Raw genomic sequence first — 22,475 nt, 5'->3', positions numbered from 1 at the left:
TATAGTATGATACTGCAAATAAAAATAAGTGGGCTCATGAGTGAAATCAGGCCTAAAACATGAGCAGTAATGCCAAAAAGGGGCATAGATTAGAATCTAAAAATCACAGGACAGTTTCAGAAAGGTTTGAGTTAGTTAGAAGGTTTTGCTATACGTGTATGCATATGTATCTAAATGTTGGACTTCTGACTACTAAATTTTTATGTTTTCATTCCTATTAAATCATATCAATAAAACTACCTATATGTTAACATAGATAAGGTAGTATACTTCAAAATACTTGTTTTAACATGAATAAAACATTTTGTAAGCTTGTTAATGAAAAATGAGTGAACCATTTCATTAGTTTTCTATTACGCATGTCAACTCAAATTGAGCTAAATATTGAAAGTTGAAGGCTAAGTTTAACTTAAAAATAAGACTTAAAATACCTCATAAAACTTAAGATTTATTCCTTAACTCAGTGGTTTAAGTAACACGTGCTAGTGTGATTCTGCTAATACCCTGTTACTGCTTTTGTCTGTATGTATCAATAAGATATTTATTATTTGAAGTACCCCTTTCTTATTTCCTGGCAGCTGAGGTGTTTTTTGAGAGTTTGACCTTGTCAGTTATTTCCAGAAATCTAATCATATTAATCTGTTAAAGTTTGGGGTTGTATTTACAAGATGTTTTGAATTCTGAGGAACTGTGAAGGTCCATACATTTTGTACTTTTTCCATTCATTTTGCAACGGCCAGAAATCTGGTCACGTTTTGTCACAGAATCACAGAATCATTAGGGTTGGAGGAGACCTCTGAAGATGCATCTCCAGACCCCAAAGCAGGGCCACCTAGAGCAGGTTACACAGGAATGCATCCAGGCGGGTTTTGAATGTCTCCAGAATAGGACTAGTAGAGGGGAAGGGTCACCTCCTCAAGCTGCTGGCCACACTCCTCCCAGGTCCCTCTCAGCTGAGCTGCTCTTACAGCATGTCAGCACCAGTCTGTCCTCATCTTTGGGATTCTTCCTCCCCAGGTGCAGTGCCCTACACTTGTCCTTGTTGAATCATATTAGTTTCTCTCTGCTCAGTTCTCCAGGCCATCAAGGTCCTGCTGAATGGCAGCACAGCCTCCAGGTGTATCAGCCGCTGCTCCTAGCTTCATACCATCAGCAAAACAAAACAAAAAAAAAAAAATCCAGGGCATTGATAATTTGAATAAGACTGGATCTGATATTGATCCCTGGGGAACACCGCTGTCTACAGGCCTGTCTAGAGCCCTGTCTCATTACATTCCTCTGAGTAGGTCTTTGAAGAGGCTAGAATCAGCTCTCTGGAAGTTTAGGGTTCTAGTCCCGCTTACTACTTTGCCTCCACTATTTCAGGGAGGTAATCAAATAACCAGGTTTTCAGGAAGGGGTGTGGGAAGATTCACCTTAACCATAAAACCCTCAGTGTGGTTAGTCTTTTGATCCTCATTTTGAGAGATGGTCAGGAGACATTTGTCACTGTACTGGTTAGTATGATCTACTCCCCAGGAGGAAGCAATGGCATGAGCACTGCCACTTTGAACCCCACCCTTCAACTCTTGTCACAAAAGTCATTACTTTATGAATATAATTCAAAGATAAACTACATAAAAGTAACCCTAATCATATATTTATGCCAGTATAATGACACAGGAGTAAAAAGATACCTGGTCATTATTGGTCTTGTAAAATGCATTGAACTATGTTCTTGAACAAAAGAGTTAGATAAGTTCATGCTCGTCAGAGACTAGTTGTTAGACTGAAAAAAAATTACTCTCTATAAAATTATGGTGCCTGTATTCTTCAAGTGGTATTACTACTACCATTTAAAGAGGGACAGAAATTTAAGTATTTGGCTATGTGTTCTGTTGTAGGCAGCTGTATTTTCTTTTGATCAGATGGGAAAATGAAAAGTGTTGTTCCTGAGATCTTTCAGGGGTAAGGAAATGAGAAGTTCACCAGTTTACTTTAAAAGTATTAATAAATTGCACAGATTCAAAGTTGGGGTTTTAGAGTTTGCTCAGTTCAGACATATTCTAAAATTGCCTTTGGTCTTCAAATTAAAAGTTACTGGTAGATCATAGAATCATAGAATGGTAGGGCTGGGAAGGAACTTAAGGTCTTCTAGTTCCAGCCCCCTGCAGTGGGCAGGGACACCTCATACTAGACCATGTCAGCCAAGGCCCTGTCCTACCCAGCCTTGAACACTGCCAGCGGTGGAGCATTTACCACTTCCTTGAGCAGCCTGCATTGTTGAACTTTATGAGGTTGGCATTGGCCACCTCTCAAGCATGTCAGGGTCCCTCTGGATGACATCCCTTCCCTCCACCGTGTCAACTGCACCACACAGCTTAGTGTTGCCAGCAAACTTGCTGAGGGTGCACCAATCCCACTGTTTATGTTACTGACAAAGATATTGAACAAGATCAGACCCAACACTGACCCCTGAGGGACACCACTCGTTACTGGTCTTCATTTGGACTTTGAGCCATTGACTGAAATCATTAATTTGTTTATGGAGAAAACTGATACTGGAGGTTAGAGAAAGAAACACCAGGTAAAAAGTTGAAAGTGAAATCTGATGTGGAAGTTTTTTCTAGAGGTTTTTGCTCAGTAACATCCTGTGTGTGTTGTTCTAATTACAGTCACACATTCGTTGAGTTTTGAGGGGGCGGAAAGATTTTCTGCCTTGCCTCCTTCATTATTTGTTCTTCATTCAGTATGATATGTGTGGAACTTAATGTACCTTCCAAAGCACCCTCTGAATACACACTCGGTTCCTCATGTTTTCTTCAGCTTTCACCAACGTTATGCTCACATTTCTAAACATGTAATAGTTCATCTTTACAGATACTCATTTGAGTGATGGATTTTACTAGCCTGGCTTTCTAGTTCAGAAACAGGTGCTCGGAGCTGAAGATCAAATTTGTTATGTGCTCTCTAACTTCTGAAGTTTTTCAACAGGATTCTTTACAGCCTAATGTTGTTCAGACACTTTTCCATTTTTGTAACACTTTATGCCTTTAAATCCCAGCTCTTATCAGCTTCTTATATTACTGAAAGTGTTCACTAAGTTTTCAGGTCAGCCCCTCCATGTTTAATGTGGTAGTCAGGAAAATGTAGCAACCTTTAAGACTCCTGTAGAGAAGGCAAGATAAAAGCCCATTCTCCTTGCTTAGCTGCTTGGAGTCTTGAACGTCCTACTATTTGCAGTTGTCTCTTTCACTTGGTTACACAGTCAGAGCTATTGGTAGGGCAAAAGAAGATGAACGCTCATCAGTGAAAACAGATACACAGTAAAGTTTAGTAGCTCATAGTGCATTGACCAGACAAATGAGATTTTCATGCTGAGCATTCAGCTTTTTCAGCCTCCATGTTCTGTTTTGTGTGGTGTCACTGTGCCTGTTACTTCCTAGCCTTTCCTTAAAACTTGTTTAAAGAATTCAGAATCACTTTTCTGCATTTATCTGCATATTCCTTGCTTTTGCAGTTTTGACCCATGACTGTGAGTTCCTTTGCAGCAGTATCTTCTGGAAATCTGTTTGCACACTGAACGTCTTTTATTCACGCTACTTCTTTAGGATAGAGTGGAGCCAAATATCCTTCTGGCAGCAAGGATGTTTTAAAAATGGCAACATCCTTCTGCTCTATATCACTGTGGGTTTAGTATTTGCCTGATGTAATTGTTAGGCCGCATAGTTTGATGGTTTTAACAAGAGAAGATGAAAATTTCTTACTCTACTTTCACTGCACAGCGTGGGCTTGGGGTCACCCTTGAGGTCTGATGGAATGGAAATGAGACTTCGTGTTGGCTCAACATAATTATTTTAACTCCAACTCTGAAAAAAAAATTGATGATAGATAACAGTAGACTTAAAATACTGAAAACAGGTGTATAATGGAAAGTGAGGCAAATAAAGCTTCTATTTCTCAGCACCAGAAATGTTATTTTTAGATTCTGTTATCTGATATCTATTACTGAAATTTGTTTGTGAATTTGAATATGTCCTTACATGTTTATAGTTCACTAAAATTATGTCTAGAAAGCAGTTGCTCTAGCTGAGTGAGAAGTGCAATATTTAATTGTCATTTTATCTGTTCTTTCCTTACAACATTCACCAACCCTTGTTTTGTACTTAACAGGTCACTACCCAAGTCTCTGTGCCAACAAAAACACATGAACTGCTTCATCGAATGAGTGGAAAAGGATTAGCAGCCCGCTATCACTTCTCAAGACAGCCATGCATTTTTGGTGATCGTATGGTATCTGTGCAAATGACAGTAACAAACACAACTGATCACAAGATAGAGAATATTCACATCAAGGAGAAGAAATTACCTCCAGGCATGAGGATGCATGAGTTTAGTCCAATAGGTAATTGTATCTTATCTTTAAAAATATAGAATCTTATGCTTTGCAAAATTTTAAACATAGGAAAGGGGGTTTGCATAGTCATGCCTGTACTCATATAGATATGTATACATACACACACACTCATGCAGCTGTATTTTCTTAGATAATCTGATACAAACAAAAAATTAATTCATCTTTCTCCTACTTGCATTTGACATCAAAAATAACTCCTTAGATAGCAACTTGCATGCCTGAAATCTTACCTGCTTTTTCAAATAACATTTATATCAGTTCCAGTTGATATAATAAAGCTTTTCTGTCTTCCCACAAACTTTGATTTTCTTACAGCTTTAATCCAGAATGGCTATAATGGGCTACTATTTAGAATGAGATTTTGATTTGTATTCACAATTATTGTCTGTCCAGCCTTTTGGGACAACCTGTTCCAGTGTCTCACCACCCTCAAAGTGAATATTTTTTTCCGAATAACTCATATAAATCTACCCTCTTTCAGTTTAAAGCCATTCCCCCCATGTTCAATCCCTACATGCCCTTGTGAAAAGTCCTTCTGCAGATTTCTTCTAGGTCTCTTTCAGGTACTGGAAGGCTGATATAAGGTCTTCCTGGAGCTTCCTATTCTGAACATTATCCTGTGAATCCAGGTCACATTAGAAGAATACAGAAACAAGTTCTTAAAGTACAGCAGTGAAGTAAAAGAGTATACTTGTGTTTTCAGTAAAGCATTAGCATCATTAGAAAGATTCTTGGTCTTGAATTGCTGTATGCTATTGAAATACATATTTTTAATATTGAAAAGGCTCTACAGATTTACAACAAATAGCTACAAAAGCAGTTGTACAATGCTACAGTTTATTTCAGAGTTAAAATCTTGTAGCCATTTTCATTTTTACTATTATCCAGTTGATCAAGATTACTTTTAGAAAAGATACTAATTTTTGTGTTAAGTAAACTGTTTAGTGTTTATTTCTTTGATAAAGGCTGCAGTGCAGAGTTCTGATTTCGTGTTAGTTTTGACCATCATCCTTAATTTATATCCCTCCCTTTAAAGAAATACAGTCACAAAGGCTTACAAATAAAACACTGGTATTTCTGTAAATCAGACCAGGAGATACTGTACTCACAATAACAGTTAGGGAACAGTAGCATCTACTTCCCTTATATTAAAAAAAAAAAAAAGGTAAGTTATCCACTTCAGGTTTCTTGAGTTCTGCAAGACAGTCCTAACCTTTTAAGTATTTATTTCCCCAAGAAGGACATTATTGTGGCATATGTCCTGTGAAGCTTTTGGTTTCTTCGGTGGAAAATAAGTAATATATCTATCATCTGTGGTTCCTTCAAAAAACGTTGCTTTTCTTGTCTGAATGCAAATTTTCTGCATTCTTTGTCATTTTATGTAGCTCAGTTTAAATGCCCTGTTCTTGTAACTGTATCTTCTGTTTTCAGCATTTGGAAAACACATCCTTTAATTTGCCCGGCAGAAATGAAAGAAGTGTCAGTGTAGACAGGTATTCCTACTGGACTGTGTCTAGTTTTGCCACCATCTCTGCAAATAATGTTGGCAATTGTCCTGATTTTGCCAGTAGAAATGGACCAAATTGTTTTACCTAAGTCCCTGTGCTCAGTATTTTCTTGCTGGGTTAGGTGCCTTTGAAACCCTATTGGAAAACAGTAAGATCAAAGACTTCAGTAAGGTTTAGTCTGAATTTGAGCATGAGCCTGTAATCTTTCAATGCTTTACACAGACCTCTTGAAACACTTTGTTTTCTCTTTATTTCTTAGCATTAGATTAGTCTTTGCTCAACTGCATACACATTTTCCATATTTGTCAGACCTTAATCTTGAACAGTTACATTTTGTTTCCTGTTGTTGTGGAGCTACTGCCTACTCTTTATTTCCTAAAAAGCATCAGATAGGTCCGTGAATAAACTGGAAATTAGACACTTTCCTGCCCGCCCAATAATTTTTATTTGAATTCCTATATTTTAACTGTGCTTTTAGGTTTCCTTTCTTGCAATCTTGAGAAGTCAAACTGCTGCAGTGGTGGTTCTTAGTACCTCTGCTTATGTAAAGAACGAGCTTTTCTTCCTTACCAAAACAAAATCTTATCTCTACAGCATTAAGAAAACAGTATAGTGATATAGCCGGGAAACTAAGAATGATGAGCATGTCTTTTAATATCTTAATTTGAGAAGTCCCCACGTCTGCACTGCTTGTAAAGCACCAAATTATCTTCCATTTTGGGTTTATAATCTTTCTACTCCTTTCAGTAACTAATAAAAGTAGAATACTGAGAAATAAGTAAATCATACTAAATATGAAGTATTTTAAGTTCATGTCTTTTCCATTACTGTGTGTGGTAATGTAATTTTTTTAATATTTGTAATTGTTTTTTGCTGTATTTTTTTTACCAAACCGGATTGGGTTTTTATTACATACATTTGCAAACTGGTGTTACTGAAAATCTCTGTGCTGGATCTGTACATAAGTAAAATGATGTAACTTCAGTGTATTTTTTCTGCGAAAAATTTTCCTAGACTTTCTAAGAAAAATTCTTACTTTGTTGATAGTGGGGCTGTAAGATTAAAAGGGCAACATTTCGTGTACACCGACTGCGGGGAGATGGAATCCAAGACACTTAAGTGACATTTGAGTGATACTTACTTGATCTAGAGCTACAAGTATTAGCTATTTTTATGGAGGTTTTGATTTGGGTTTTGTTTGTCTGTTTTAATACATGTTTTCTGATTGTGTACAGTTTGGGAGTTTGCATCTGGGGTTTTCTGTAGCTTTGCATGTGTAGTTTATCTATTAAAAATGTTTTCATGTAGAATGCCTTGAGCCTGCAGGATCCATTACCGTTTCAGTGGGTATTGACTTCTGTGATTCTACTCAGATCGCCAGTTTCCAGTTATGGTGAGTTCCTGGGGAGGGAGGGTGATTTTTTGCTATCTGGAGGCACAAGTAGTGTGTATTGGAAGTTTACTTGGCAGTAGCAGACTTGCTGTTTATTTAAAAATTGAAGAATAGTTCACAACATGATGTATAGCTAAGATGTTTCTAGAGAAATAAGATGAAATTAGTGTTTGGTTTTACTGTTACAAGGATTATCAGTTTACTTCAGTCTTCCAAATTTTTTCACACTTACATCTAAAACCACAGATTTGATGGTAAGCTCAAATCTAGGTTTGAAATCACAGGTATAAATTCAAAAACTCTCTGACAGGTTGTGTTTGGGACGTCCTGTTTTTTCCCCTGGTGCAGATGATACCAAGCAGAAGCGTGAACTCTTCTTCTGATGTAGAATTGCTTCTCTGTTCTTGAGTTTCATCTTTATTATTTACCCTTCTTCCTGGGATTCTTCTTAATAACACTACCTTGAAGGGAGCAGTCAGGTCTGACTAGCCTGCTGGAGTGTTTTGTGTATGCTTCTTCCTTGTAAGAAATCACAAGTCAAAAAAGTGCGTAGTGTGAGCAGTTTTGCTACCTCGAGTGCTTATTATGGCTGTTTGTGATCTATGTAACATGACTACATGAAACCAACCCCAGAATTTGCTGACCAAAGAAACATATTCCTCCTCATGCTGTAGATTATTTAAAATTATTAAAGGGAGAATGAAAAGTAACAGGCTGGCCAACTAGACTTATATACGTGATTTACACTTTTTATGCTCATTAATGGCACATTGATGATGTTCTTTTGTATGAGTTCCTGTTGCATTGTAGGCTAGCAGGGAGCTTGCTCACCCAGTGAGAACTCTTCTATGCGTTAGCATTTGAAACCAGGGAAAATTTATAGTAGCAGTGTCTAAACAGTAGGAATGAATGTATGGGAGAAAGCTAGACACCTTCTTTTAAGAGCTATCCAGGCTTATAGTTGTGGAAGCTATACAGGGGAACTAAATAGATCTGCTTTTTTTTTCTTTTCATATTTTGATATAATGTTTTCTGACATATTTTGTTGCAAGAAGCACTACTTTGTATATTCTGGGTATTGAATAGACATTCTTGTTGCCGCATTCTAGTTTAGCGGGGAAACCCTTTGAGAAAGTTCCATGCCCTTTTCTTGAATACTGTAGACATTTCGGTGTAGTTCTACTAAACACAGCTTTTGCAACTTACTGGTTATTAAAGTTAGCAGGAAAATCTTAATAATAGAGATGTACCCAAATGACTCCAAAAGAATCGCTACTAAAATAAAATTTCTTGCTCTCTGGGCAAGGAGCTTTTATTATTAGATTTATTTGTTTTTACCACTCCTCAAACATGTTCCTATACAGTCTATGCTCATGTATAGTCATTTTAAAGCTATTAGTACCTGCAGCAAGATGTCTGCAGCATATATATTACGTGTATCATGTTGTTATAGCTGGTCTGTATGCTCTTTGCTGGAATTTGGAACCAGCTTTGGACTGTTGCCTGATGCTATGTTTGTTTGGAAAGGGAAGTTCCCTTCTAAGCAATGCAATTTCATGATGGCTTCAAAAGGATAGGCTCTCTTTCCTTAAATATATTTGGGGTTTGGTTTTCTTTTTAGTAAAATATGCTGTTTATCAAGCAGAAACATTCTTTTTTTAAATAGAGGAGATTTTTTTTTTCAAGTACCTATTTTCACTATACTAATGATTTGATTCCAAACTTGGACCATTTGTTGCTGAGAATCTTAGCAGTGATGAGGATAAGCAATGTAGCATAACACATTGATTTTATGCAGATCATCACCGTTATGTTTTGGGAGGTCTGCTGTATTAGTGATATATAAAAACTGATTACTTTCTCCAACATTGCCTAGTAATTGTTTATTATTTTCCTATTAGACAAACAAGACAGATCAATATTCCTGAACACCGACCAGACTATGAGTAACATCACTGTAAATAGATTTGCCTCAGACCTCAGTGGTGTATTCATTTTAATGATTTGGACAATGTGAGTCCAATGACAAGGCGCTCAAGCTAAGTTTAAAATTAAATTAAGAATAGGAATCGCTTACTTTGTTCCTTTGCTAATTGATAGGGCCTTGTTGCTTTAACGCTACTTGTTAGAAAACAGTATGAAAATAGATAAAATGTTCTTTGCATTAAAATTGCTATTTTACTGTTAAAAAATCTATTGTTCAAAATCCTGGTAGTGTTCAATATTATTGAAGAAATTGCACAGTGTGATGTTTCAGGGGCAGTATTTCAGAGGACTCAGCTGCAGCCTTTTTGACTTGTCATATTTATTAAAAACCTTTTGTCCAAACAGAAGAATTACTTGTAGAAGTTAGTCAAAATATAGTTGAAATACTGTGCACGGAAAGGTGTTGATATTCTTGTTTTTCCTGCTAACATATCTTAATGAAAGACATCGACAGTTATTTTGCATTTTTGTTAGAGGCATGTTCAGTGGTAGCGTGTTCCTGATCAAAATAATTTTCCTAACGTTGTTGTAAGAGGAGCACTTTGTCTTGCATCAAATGTAATTGATCCTGAAGCAGTGTAATCACAATTACTCACTTTCTTAATTGGCCTGCCCAAAATCAGAAAATGGAAACCGATCGGCAGCGTTTAAATCAATAGCTTTGTAGTAAAGCTTGTGGGGGTAGGGACATAGTGGTAATGGGTAGATCAATTGGTCTTAGATGCCAATCATGGTCTGTGTGTTTTGCATAGCAAACACTACCTCTCTGCTTGGGGATGTGCTGTTGTACTAGTGGTTCAATAAATACAAACTGTAAGAAGTACAAACTAATATGAGTAATAAAATATTTAGATCTCTTCTGAATCTGTTGTGCAAGTCAAGGACAATGAAGGAGAAACTGCATTATGGAGAGTTCTAAGGCCTGAGCCTTGGAAGACCTCATAAATACTATTTTTATTAAGCAATATCACACATCTAATTAAAAAGAGGTGATATACCTTAATTTGAAAACTGGTCCCAATTAATTTATTTAGATTATTAGATTGTGTATTAAGATGCTTACATTATGTACTTGTAAGAGAATGTCTCTTCTGGGTATTTTTCGTGTATGACCTCCTTCCAGAGGCACGTTCTTTCAGCCACACTGGTGTTCTGCACAATCATGCCTCTCAAGCAGAAAGTTAAAGAGGAATAAATGGAGGAACTTGGTGTTTTAAAAGATTTTTGTGAGCTTTACAATTTCTTTTTGGGTTACTTTGTTAAGATTTTGCAAGCAGGATATACACAACATAGAAGTATAAAGCAGTTTGTTATTGGCAGTCTGGTAGCTTACTGAATCCTAGTTAAGCATTTGTATATTCACAACCCCCAGTAAGAGACCTTAGTCATTGCAAGGCAGATAGGCATCATTGCATAGAGGAAAGGTAGGAAGAGATCCTTGATGATACAGATTGACTGTAGAGCTCCACTGCAGAATTTTATTTTTCCTTGTCAGATTTTTTGTATTTCCACACTGCTGTGTTTTCTCTTGAATCCTGGAAAAAGTGAGGCTGGGCATGAACCACTGCTGTCATTTCTTCTATCGCTTCAGCCATTTTTCTTGTAAAAGCAGGAAACTGTCTTTTCCTTTCTTCAGCAAGACTATGAGCAAAGTCTCCTAACCTTCTCCATTCCATGTTTTGCAGAAACTTAGTGTATGGCTCCTCCTCTTCCTTTTTTTCTTTTTTTTTTTTTCATCTGTGGAGATTTCTTGAATACAAGACAAAAATAGTGAACTGGATTTGAGTAGATGTATTTTGGGTCAAGCAGCTATCAGTGATTGTCGTGGTTTAAACCCAGTCAGGCAACTCGTTCACTTACTCCCCCCCTTCTTTCCCTCCCCCTACTCCCAGAGGGTCAGAGAGGAGAATCGAAAATTGCAACTCCCACGGGTTGAGATAAGAACAGTTTAGTAACTAAGGTATAACACAAATCACTACTGCTACCACCAATAATAACAATGATAAAGGAAGTAACAGGGGAAGAGAATACAACATCTCACCACCAGTCAACCGATAACTCCCCCCCCCCCAGGCCGACCAAGCTCTGACCGATGCCTCCTCCAACCCCGCAGTCCCTGCCCTTCCAGGTAACTCCCAGTTACCTCCTGGGCATGACGTGCTGTGGTATGGAATACCTCTTCGGTCAGTTTGGGTCAGGTGTCCTGTCTCTGCTTCCTCCTGGCTTCCCCTCCTCCCTGACAGAGCATGAGGCTCACAAAGCCCTTGGCCAAACTAAAACATCCTTGTTATCAGCTCTGTTCCCAGGCCGAAAGTCAAAACACTGCACTGCACCAGCTACCAAGGAGGAGAAAAATGACTGCTACTGCTGAACCCAGGACAGTGATGTAAAAAATAATAATATAAATAGAAGAGTATTCCTCAGCCTCTTACTAGAATAATATTTTGTTAAAGCTTTTGAGACTCAAGACTTTGAAGGCTACTATTGTGGAATCTTACAAGAACTCATACACAAGTCATAATATCATTTGCATTAGTTTTAAAGAAGATGTTGCCATCATTGTCCTCAAGTGTTTTGTCATGGCAGATAAATGAAGGGGAGAGACAATAGGGAAAATGGGCATTGGATTCAGATGGCAGGTGTGTGCTGCTCCCACTGCAGCCATCTAAAGAAAAGTTAAAACCATGCATCTTCTAAAGGATTACATGTTAGTCTTGCAGTGTCATCAGGTAGGACCAGATGATTTCCAGGGACCATATGATTTCCAGATGCCCCTTCTGACCTGTATTGTTCTATGGAACTGTCAAATTACTCCTGTTAAATTAGATATTACTACATCTCTAATATAAAGATGTAGTAATAGAGATGCTGGTCAACAATTAAAAGCTCTATATTTAGTCTGTAAAATGTATAATAAAACAAATGATCTAAGGGAGGATGATTTTCTGTGGCTGAAAAAGAAATTTACTGAAGTATGCTAAAATTAAAGTAATGCAAAGCAAAACAGATGCTGGCTGAAGTGAAGTTAAGAACAAAGTGGTTTTGAAGAACAGCTAGCAGTTGGAATTTCTGCTTGCAGACTATGAGGAGTTCATAGTTTATCAAAGAATATCTTACTATCTTTTTAATCACTGGGGCAAAGGGGGGTGGTGTATTTGTTAACAGCAGAGGTCTCAGGTGGTCCTTTTGAGCAGTTAGAGCTGTATAAAACCCAAGCTATGCTCATGCTTTTATTCCTTCTTATTGTAAAAGGTTTGTTATAAGCAATTCAGAGCAATTGGCATGTTCAGTCAATGGAGGACATTGTACAGAGAGCTGTTTTATCTGTGTTATGGTGAATTATGTAGTGCGCATCTTGCTTTAATATGAAAGATAACATTGGTTAAACAATCAGTTAAAACAATACCACTGAAAACGTTGTTGCAAGTTTTAGTCACATAGTCCAGGCAGCATATTTATAAACAGCAAAAAGTTTTGAGGCAGTTGATTAAAGACCTTCCCTTCACCTTCTAAGGTGATGGAGATCCTGGTCAGTTTTCCAAGGAAAAATTAAAGAAAAAAATATTATTTACTCAGACAATCCATGCTCCTCTAGCATGCTAATGGCCTTAGAGGTAGACAGTATTTAAAGTAGTATATGGAGAAAAAAAAAGTGAGAATTTGTTAGCTAAGCAATTTTTTAAAAGCAGCTCCTCATAACGATTCTTTATAAAGGAAATACTAACCAAGTTTGAAGGAATTGTTTCAATGTATGTTTACCAGATATTCATTAGGGACTGTAGTGATAGGACAAGGGGTAACAGGTTAAAACTTAAACAGGGGAAGTTTAGACTGGATATAAGGAGGAAATTCTTTCCTGTTAGGGTGGTGAGGCACTGGAATGGGTTGCCCAGGGAGGTTGTGAATGCTCCATCCCTGGCGGTGTTCAAGGCCAGGTTAGAAGAAGCCTTGGGTGGCATGGTTTAGTGTGAGGTGTCCTTGCCCATGGCAGAGGGGTTGGAACTAGATGATCTTAAGGGCCTTTCCAACCCCATCTATTCTGTGATTCTATGATTTTCAACAAAATTAGTAATAATTCTGAATTTCATTTGAAAAAACAATGCTTGAAATACATAAGCGTAATCGTAGCACTTCAGAAGTCAGAAAGTAAGAATGTACTAGTCCTAAGCATTTGTGAAATTGTGAAATCAGATAACTATGGTAAGTATTAAAATTTTAAATAATAGGACCATAAAATGCTTTCCTGTTTTCAAGCTGCTTGTCTTGCATCTTTAGGAGGTAGAGAGATACCTTTTTTATATTTGTGATCTAGTGCTGTTTTTTCCATCAGTCTTTTTTTCAGTATGTTTAAATTGCAGAGTTATAAAAAAAACACTTCGAGGTTAATTTAAATACCATGGATATTAGTTGATGAAATATATCTTACGTTCTAATGACTGTATCATTATATTTAAGTAGGATATCTGAGGCATATCAGCCATCAATATGTATTGATGTTTAGTTCATCACAAAAAAAAAAAAAAAGTATTCTCTTCTAAAAGTTTTTCATGCCTCAAAGCATTAACAAAAATTTTGACTGGATGTACTGATCCTGAATTGTTAGCCTAATCCTTTATGGTATAGTTAGTTAGTCAAATATAGCAGAATGAATGTATCTTGAGTTTCTATAGCCTTGGAGAACTCCAAGATGAGATAGTTGGAAACTTGGATAATTGATGAGTAGGGAGAGCAAGTTCACTGTATGGTATTCATTTCTTAAGAAGGAATCTATAGCACTTGATAGTAGTATGCTACTACTGATAGAAAGTTTTTTTTACCCTTCTGCCATTACGAAAACTGCCTCAAATTCTGCTGTTTCTCAGTGTGTTTTTACATCAGCCAGTACACTGTGTGGTTTTGTTACTCCAGAATTGTTTGGCTTGTTTGGGTTTTTTTAGAAAACAATAATTCTTCCTGTCTGAAGTTATACCTTTCCTAGGTTTAGCTGTATTTCTGGGACAGCTATTGTTGATGGTGGGATTTGTGAATAACAGTTCTTTTAAAGGAATTGTAAAATGTATAATAATTTGTCCTTTGCAATCATTTAGTTTGAGTGTGATGCTTTATAGATTGCAAATAAACATTAATATGAGTAAAAGTTACATTTTCAGAAACGGAAGAACATGCATGCTGTATTAATACACATTTATACTGGATAAAATGGATCAGCTTTATTGAGATGGACTCTTCATTAGAGACTGTAGTGATAGGACAAGGGGTAACGGGTTAAAACTTAAACAGGGGAAGTTTAGATTGGATATAAGGAGGAAATTCTTTCCTGTTAGGGTGGTGAGGCACTGGAATAGGTTCCCTGGGAGGTTGTGAATGCTCCATCCCTGGCGGTGTTCAAGGCCAGGTTGGACAGAGCCTTGGGTGAGATGGTTTAGCGTAAGGTGTCCCTGCCCACGGCAGGGGGGTTGGAGCTAGATGATCTTAAGGTCCTTTCCAACCCTAACTATTCGATGATTCTATGTAATAAATTAGCAGGCTTTTGGATTAACAAGGTAGAAATCGTTTAGGTAGTTATTACACTGTTTTGAGATTCCATAGTAAAATTGGAGCTGATAAGTATGTATTAATCCTTGTTGAAGCACTTGGTTGATACTCTAATTTCTGTTTTCTCAGCACAAAGGATGACTGTTTCAATGTTAGCATTCAACCCCCTGTTGGAGAGCTGCTTTTGCCTGTCACTATGTCAGAGAAAGACTTTAAGAAGGAGCAAGGTGAGAAATATTTCAGTAGCTTCAATAAATGTGTTTGGATGAAAAGAAGGCTGTGTGCCTTTCAATTTCCAAGCATACAGCAAGTGTTTCCTGTGTAGCTGTTTGTGTTAGTCTCCATTAGTATTCAGTCCAGTACTAATTATTTAATTTTAAAATCTTTTTAAAAGTTTATACAGTGGTATTTGACAGCTTTTCAGTGTGCCTGTAAAAGCACAAAGCCCACCCTTTAGCCTGAAACAGTCTTCTAGCTCTGAGAGTCTTGGCTTTTGTCATGAAGTGTGAATGTCTTTCCTACTAGCAGTAAAGCAGAAAGTTGAAACCACAGCTCAAAGAAATAAAATATATTCATTGATATGGTGCCTGTCTTTGCTAGCCTTTATTCCAAGGCTATGCTTAAATATTCTTAGTGTTCCTAATCCTTGGCTACTTTGAAGATTATTTTAATAATTTTCTTTTCAAACACCTCGTATAAAAAATATTCCTGTTGGAATACTCTTTTATAAAGGTGACATGTTTTATGTACTTCTGCATTCTCCTAATGTTGAGTCTTTTAAGAATGTAAGTTTCTGATGCTAGTCCAAACACAAACCTCGCTAAGAGCTTTTAGTGACGTCAATATTTTATAAAAATAATTAGAGAAAATTGTACTTAGCTTTTCCTGTGTGTTAAATGGAATAGTCCATGCTGCTACCCTTAATTTGGATGTGATTCTTGGATATTTTAAAATAGAAATTATTACATTTTGCATGCATTCAAACATAATAGTGTTTACTCATCTATCTCAATGTATGGGGATTTACATGTGTAAATCTCTTCACATTGAGATGAGAATATACCCATGGGATCCTGTCTCATTGCTGTGTAAGGCTCAGAAACTCGGTATATCCATCAAGCAGTCAGGAACACCAATGAGTAACGCTATGTATTACTAATCACTGCTTTTGAGCATTTCTTGCATTTGTATTTTTGAATTATTAAGAAAGATAAATATTGCCTAGATCATTTTCAGTTAAGCTTATGGCTGTACTGAAAAGTTAGGATTGTGCTTTGTGTTCTTAACCAATTGATACTTATTTGCTGTTCTTACCCTTTGCTGGCTAAAGCCTGCCTCTGCTTTATACCTGCTCAGCAAACCAAGGTGAGTGATTGAACGAGGCTGTGGCACATTTATTCTAAACTCTTCCCTTCTAAAAATCATAGCTGAGGTTGTAGTGAAAGGAAGGCAGATTACTGTGCTTCTCCCTCCCCTTCCCTTGCCTTGTTTTTATATTTGCTTGCTTTGTGATATTTTGATAGAGTTTTTGTATGTTTTACTGTGACTGAGGGCTTTTTTTCCTCCTGACTGGCCGTACAGAACCATGAGCACAAAGAAGAAGTGTACTTGGAGAATAACTGTGGTCCTCTGTGGAGTTGTTGCCAAAATTCCTTTTTCTTCTGCCATTTTACTTCTATGGTTGTTGATTATTTGTCTGAATAAATCTGGCAGCTGTTTGCTATGTTTAATAGAGCAGAAAGGCTACTCTGAATAAAGCTATTTGAAAATTTGTTTATATGAAGTATTTGTAAATCCAGGAAGGTCTCTTGGCATTTCTGTATCGCTCTCTCTGTCTTCCTGAATTCATTCTTTTATGCAGGACTTGATGCTTGCAAATTTACCACAGGTTTAAAAACCTTTTCTATTGCATCTTTTTTTCTTAAAGATACCAGCTGTTTCAGAATATTCATGGTAATAGAGGTCTCAGTTCTAAATTTTACGTAACTATTTATTACAAAGATCTAGCAGCTGCTAGCATTTGGGAAGAATTACTGTGTGATCTTGTTAAGTGAAAAATCCAAATTACAATAATAAATGCAGAGCAATTTAGAAGTTGGTTATATATTATTCTATTTTGTGTTTAACTTCAATTTGTCTGTATTCTCCAAATGAATCTGATTTATATAACTTGGTTTTCACTTGTCATGCTTTTTCTTTTTACTGTTTTTTTTTTTTGTTTTGGACATAAGATGTTTCAAGTCTTGTACTTGGAGATGCCTTATTTTATTCACGACCAGAACAAATAGGTAAAAAATAGTGAAAGAGTGAGGAGAATATTAGAAATGCAAGATTATAATTGGGGAGAATGAGAATACATATGGGTTTTAGGGATTTTTACGATTAATCACATGTGTAACCTAATAAGAATGCTAAAGAGGAAATAGCTGGTATTATACTGCTATGTAGAAGACAGCTTATTGCTACATATCTTTACACTCTGCTGTTTTGCATTGTCTTTTACATTTGTATTTCTCCATTTTCTTCCTAATGGTAGAAGGAGTGGGGAACAGATAGGTTATTGAATATTCATGGCTGTGAAGGTTGTATGATGGTAGTGGCAGAACCTAGAAAGCTGAATTTATCCCCATGCTGTGTGATAATGCTTAGCCTTATAGACGGTCTTCCCTTTCCTCCTGAGCCGGGGAATCCTCCGATGAGGTAATTCCCCAGAGCAGCAGCTGAGTTAGCGGTTGATCTTGTGATTGACAATTTGGAAGCAGTGGATAAAAATGGTATTGCCAAACTACTCTTTTCTGTTTAAATACTTTTACTGATCTTTAGTTTTACCTGGTTTACATATATATATATGTATGTGTGTATATATATATATATATATATATATATATATATATACACATATACATACGTTGGTTTGCATCACATCCCCGTGGGAAGTCCAGTTTCTGTAGCAGTAATTCTGCATGATTGATTCAGGTACTGTTGGAAACTCTCTACCAAATTTTTCACTTGTGCTGATTTTTGAAACAGTAGCAAAACTCCACTTGCCTTAATTCAGAGTAGAACTAGTTTAACTTGGACATACCTTGCTACCTACCAGTGTAAGTGTTCCAATTTCACTTCCTTTTGTTATTAAAAAGTTGTAGTTGTTTCATTGTATCAGTTAGTTAACCCAGAGTAATTGCTGCTCTATGCTCTCACTAGAATTCTCTCAGATTCTGAAGTTTCAAGGAATATTGAAGGTGGCATGTGGTTTTTATAACTGGATATCTATCAGAATTTTTACGAAGGTGTAAAAAGTACTTAGAGTATAAAGACTGTTCCCCTCCCACCGCAACATGTTTTAAAATAATTATCTTTTTCTTTTTATGTGTATACCTGATTCACATTTAAAAAACAACACAAAAACACCTTTGTTAAGTAAACAAATTGTTTACCTAATTTCATTAAGATTTATATATCCAACTTGTCTTCCTAACAAGCAAGATGCTAATTCTTTAAATGGTTGGACATTTACTATTTTCTGGCCCTTGACTACCATGAGCAATCATATTTGATGCCCCTTAATTAGAGCATCCTTTTTTCTTTCCAGGTTCTTTTCCACCTCAGCAATCGAGACAATACATTTGCTTACCATGCTGCTCTCCTAAGTGTTCTTTTGCATGTAAATTAATCTTGATTCAGTTTACACTGTCATGCTGAGTGGTACAAATTGCCTATAACAATAAAACAGCATGAGTTAAAAATAAAGGGGGGTGAAAAGGCAGATTGAATGTGTGCCTTACTTGATAGGATGTTACTTTGCTTTATGCCAATACATTAGTTGACGATAATGAATCTTCTGTTCTGAAAAGCATGGTTTAGTTGATTTTTTTAATTTTACTTCAATGGAGCAGTACCTTGTCTTTTATAGAACAAGTTAGACAAACCATTAATGACAAGAGTGTTAAGGTTAAATATGAAGCAATGCATTCACTTCTCTGAGTGCTATCCATCTTTCCATTTACAGGAGCTTGACAAAAGTACTGGCTTTGTACAACATTTCCTTTAATTACATGCTGCGGAAAACAGGCTTTTAACATAAACATAGTTGCATTCATTTATTCAGCATTTGCTCTTCAATAGAGCTTAATGGAGAAGGTTTAAATCCTAAATGAGTACACGCATCTCTCAGCAGTGTTATGTCAGTCCCTGGCTCTGCTTAAAAGCAGTTTTAGGCTGCATATGTAGTTTTTAAAGCTTTTGCCTAACAGTGAAGTTAAACAATTTGAAACAGAATGTTCTATTCCCAAGATAAAGCTGGTCTTTATAGAAGTTGTATGCTTATTTTTGCTCTCTGCAAGAAGTGATCATGTTCAAAAATAGCCCATTATTTACTTATGAGCTGTTCCATCTTTACTTTGATATTTCTTATTTTGTGGCAGCAGCTAATGCACATTCTGTGGCATAAAAATGTTGGGTTTATTTTTTTAATTGCTCTATTAAGCACCTTAGTGCCGTTTGCACTGGATTAGAACCGTATGTGCAGCCCTAAAATACTCCCCTTTTGAGACTTTTGCATTGTTTTCATTGTTAATGTTATTGTGGATTTCAGATGCTTCGTATTTCTGCCTAAAGCACTTTGCTCCATTGTTTGTCTGCATTTTCACCTGCATTTTCTGAACATAGTGTAAAATCACACACAGAGTGTTAAGTTGTAGTTACTATTGGCTTTTAATCAACATGAGCATCCAGCAAATCATTAATTCAGAACAATGGATGTTGATAGGAAAGTGGAGGTTTTTGTTAAAATGTCCTTGATCAACATTTCCTTCTTTGCTTTTTTTTTGTCATATGTTTGGATACAATACTGATATTTCTGTTCCATTTTGTAGTGATATTCAAATTATTTTAATGAAATAGTTTATGGTAACATTTTAGAGAATTTCCCAGTTTCTAATGCAATGACTTGATCTTTATGAACTTAATTGAACCAGTGACTACTGTCTGAATGTCAAGATTATTTTTAGCAGTTGGATATGAAGTTGTAATTAAATGCAGTGGGTTTATAATTGAAATATTAGAAGATGTCTTTGTATATGCTCTTACTTAAACTGAACTTTTCCAAATCAGTCTTACTTAATTTATGTTTGCATTCTTCTTTTAAGGTACACTTTTTCTGTAAAACAGAGCCATCTTAGTTTCACAGTTGTATTAGTATCATATGTCATTGTTCAGTTATTAGTAATTATAGGGCATTGCAAGTAATACCTTGAACAAATGTAATTAATTTATTTCAAAATTGTTTTCTTGACTAATGGTTTAACTTTTAATGCAAATGTGTGTTTTTGCTTAGAAGTCTTTTGGTTTTACGTTTAATAAGCAAGCAAATCTTAAAGTACTCACAAGGAAATACTTAACATTTCAGGGATGCTGACAGGAATGAATGAGACATCTGCTACAATAGCTGTTGCTCCACAGAACTCTACTAGACTTGTAATAATAGAGAAGCTAGTGAAAGCAGCAAACCTGGGTGTAGTCCCTTCTGGTCAAGATAACATACACAGGTAAGATTACATCATTCATAGTGGAACCATCTTTTAATATGAATTCGTTAGTTCAAAATTGGTCAACATTTGATAGTATTAGGGAAAAATTTATTATCCACACCTTTAACAGATGAAATACCCAATTATGCTGCAACATAGAACCCTAAGCAGGTATAAACTTGAGCCTAAGTACTCTTAGCTCTTCATTTTAATGTATATATCTAGACTGTACTGTACACAGTTAGGGGGAGTTGTCCTTTCGTGGTTTTGTTTCAAAGGGAAAATGTAGCCATTTAAAGCACAGTAATTTTAAGAGCATCTGTATGTTTGTTTTTTTTTTACTTTTGTTTCTGTTTCTAAAAGTAAGTGGTCTTATTCAAGTGCACCATCTGTGAGAAGCAGCTTATTTTTCCCACGTTGATTTTTGACCTGTGATATCCAGCTAGCTAAACCTAGAAGTTGGTTTTTGGTGTTTGTTTCAGGGTTGGGGTTTTTTTTTTTAGTTGGACGGAGATATTTTTAAATGCAGGTTGAATGTTAAATTGAACATTTCTTTGTCCTTCCTATATTTATGCAAGGAAAACCAGTGATCAGCCACAAAAGTCATTGGTCCTGACTAAATTTTAAATGTTACTTGTGATCAGTCCATTTCATCCAAAAGCTGTGGTACAGAATGTCAGTGGAATTGATATGATTGTTGGTTAATGGCAGCTTTTAATGTGATTGACTCAAAATATTTAGCCCCATGAATCTGTATGCCTTGTCACTTGTGACAGGAGCAAACAGGAAAACTGCCATGTGTCGAAAACTGAGTGGACACAAATAGCAACAACAAGATGTGATTGGAAGCTGTTAACCTAGTCTTGGAATAAGAAAATGCATGCATTTCTCCTAGAATCTACTAAAGCTGTTCCAGAGTGTGAATTATCTCTTTAGCTCCTGAATATTGCTGTTTGAATAAGAGCAAAATATCTTCTTTTAAAACAAAGAATAATGTTTCTCTCTGAAATTTTGCTGACTGAGATGGCTGTTTGGAATAGTGAGAATCATGTAGCGTACACAGGACTAATAACTTGGTATTTCTCTTTGTTGGATTTAGTCTTTTTTGCATCACCGGGCATTTGTATTGTATTGCCTTAACATTAACCCAGCTGGATTTTCCTATGTATTTGATACGGTCAATGATAAAATTCTGTTTCACCATAAAAACATGGTACAGCAAGTGCGATTGCACTGAAATGATTGTCACTATTGACACCTGCTCCTCCATGAAAGAGTCCTCATTTGTTGCATCCCTGAGGGATTTATACTGCCTCAGTATCAATTCAAAGATGGGTGAGAGTGTCAATCAAAAGAGACTGAGTGTCTGCAGCAAACAGGTGTTCTCCATCTTTACCTTATCTATCACATGAGACTTACCACATAGGGATGGATTGTTTGTGACTGAGTCTTGAAAAGGCTTCCAAAAGTAATAGCTTAGTTCCTAGCTCAGCCAAAGGTTTCCTGGTTGTAGATAAGTTCCTAATTTGATCTTGCTTTTCTCTTGCTCTTTTCAAGAAAAAAAAAAAAAAGGAAAAAATAAAAAAAAAAAAAAAAAAAAAAAAGGAAAAGGGGGTTTTGCACAAAACAGAGTCTGTGACCAGCAGTAAATAAATTGAAGATGTACTTCTGGTTGGGTACGCGCCTTCAGAGACAGTGGTTGAAAACATATTATGGTCAGGCTGAAGTATTCAGAATGTTTTAGAGCATCCTGAAATGTTCTTTTATGTTTTTGGTTTGATTCAAAATAGAGTGTAGTCAGTCTGCCACAGTAGTTACAGAATAGTTCGTCTTTATAATATCCATCAGGCAATAAAAATTGTGTATAACAACTTAAATAGCCTACAAGAAATACCCAGCACTGATAAGCATTTAGAAAATACCCCTTCATTTTCTTTACCATAAGTAACTGTAGTTCAGAGATACTGTGTGGTCGTAATTGCAGATAGTTTTTACTGAGAAAAAGAATGGGAATACTAACTGATACTGCGGTGAACCTGTTCATCTTTTAAATAGCACTACATTATGACTAAAGTAAATCCTAGGTTTAGATAAATGAATATTTGAGATAGATTAGACAAAATTCTGAA

The 22,475-nt window shown here is 36.2% G+C and overlaps 1 protein-coding gene across 6 annotated transcripts in view; it reads left to right on the top strand.

Annotated features, from left to right (window-relative positions):
- AP3B1 (adaptor related protein complex 3 subunit beta 1) overlaps positions 1-22,475 on the top strand; it is a 163,574-nt gene that overhangs the window by 129,504 nt on the left and 11,595 nt on the right. For 2 of the 6 annotated variants that reach the window (XM_061475765.1, XM_061475769.1), the window contains 4 exons: positions 4,153-4,384; positions 7,213-7,297; positions 14,948-15,045; positions 20,226-20,364. In XM_061475765.1, coding sequence (XP_061331749.1) covers positions 4,153-4,384; positions 7,213-7,297; positions 14,948-15,045; positions 20,226-20,364 — 554 coding nt within the window. Of the gene's footprint in view, positions 1-4,152; positions 4,385-7,212; positions 7,298-14,947; positions 15,046-16,148; positions 16,184-18,410; positions 20,193-20,225; positions 20,366-22,475 lie in introns of those variants that run through there. The other 4 variants (XM_061475767.1, XM_061475766.1, XR_009747291.1 and 1 more) reach the window with 4 other exon arrangements.

Source organism: Pezoporus flaviventris, unplaced genomic scaffold, assembly GCF_033815535.1.
Source record: "Pezoporus flaviventris isolate CSIRO_AGI_PZ_B2104156 unplaced genomic scaffold, CSIRO_AGI_Pfla_v1 ptg000090l, whole genome shotgun sequence".
Classification (NCBI taxonomy): domain Eukaryota; kingdom Metazoa; phylum Chordata; class Aves; order Psittaciformes; family Psittacidae; genus Pezoporus; species Pezoporus flaviventris.
This window is presented reverse-complemented; position numbering and strand designations above follow the sequence as displayed.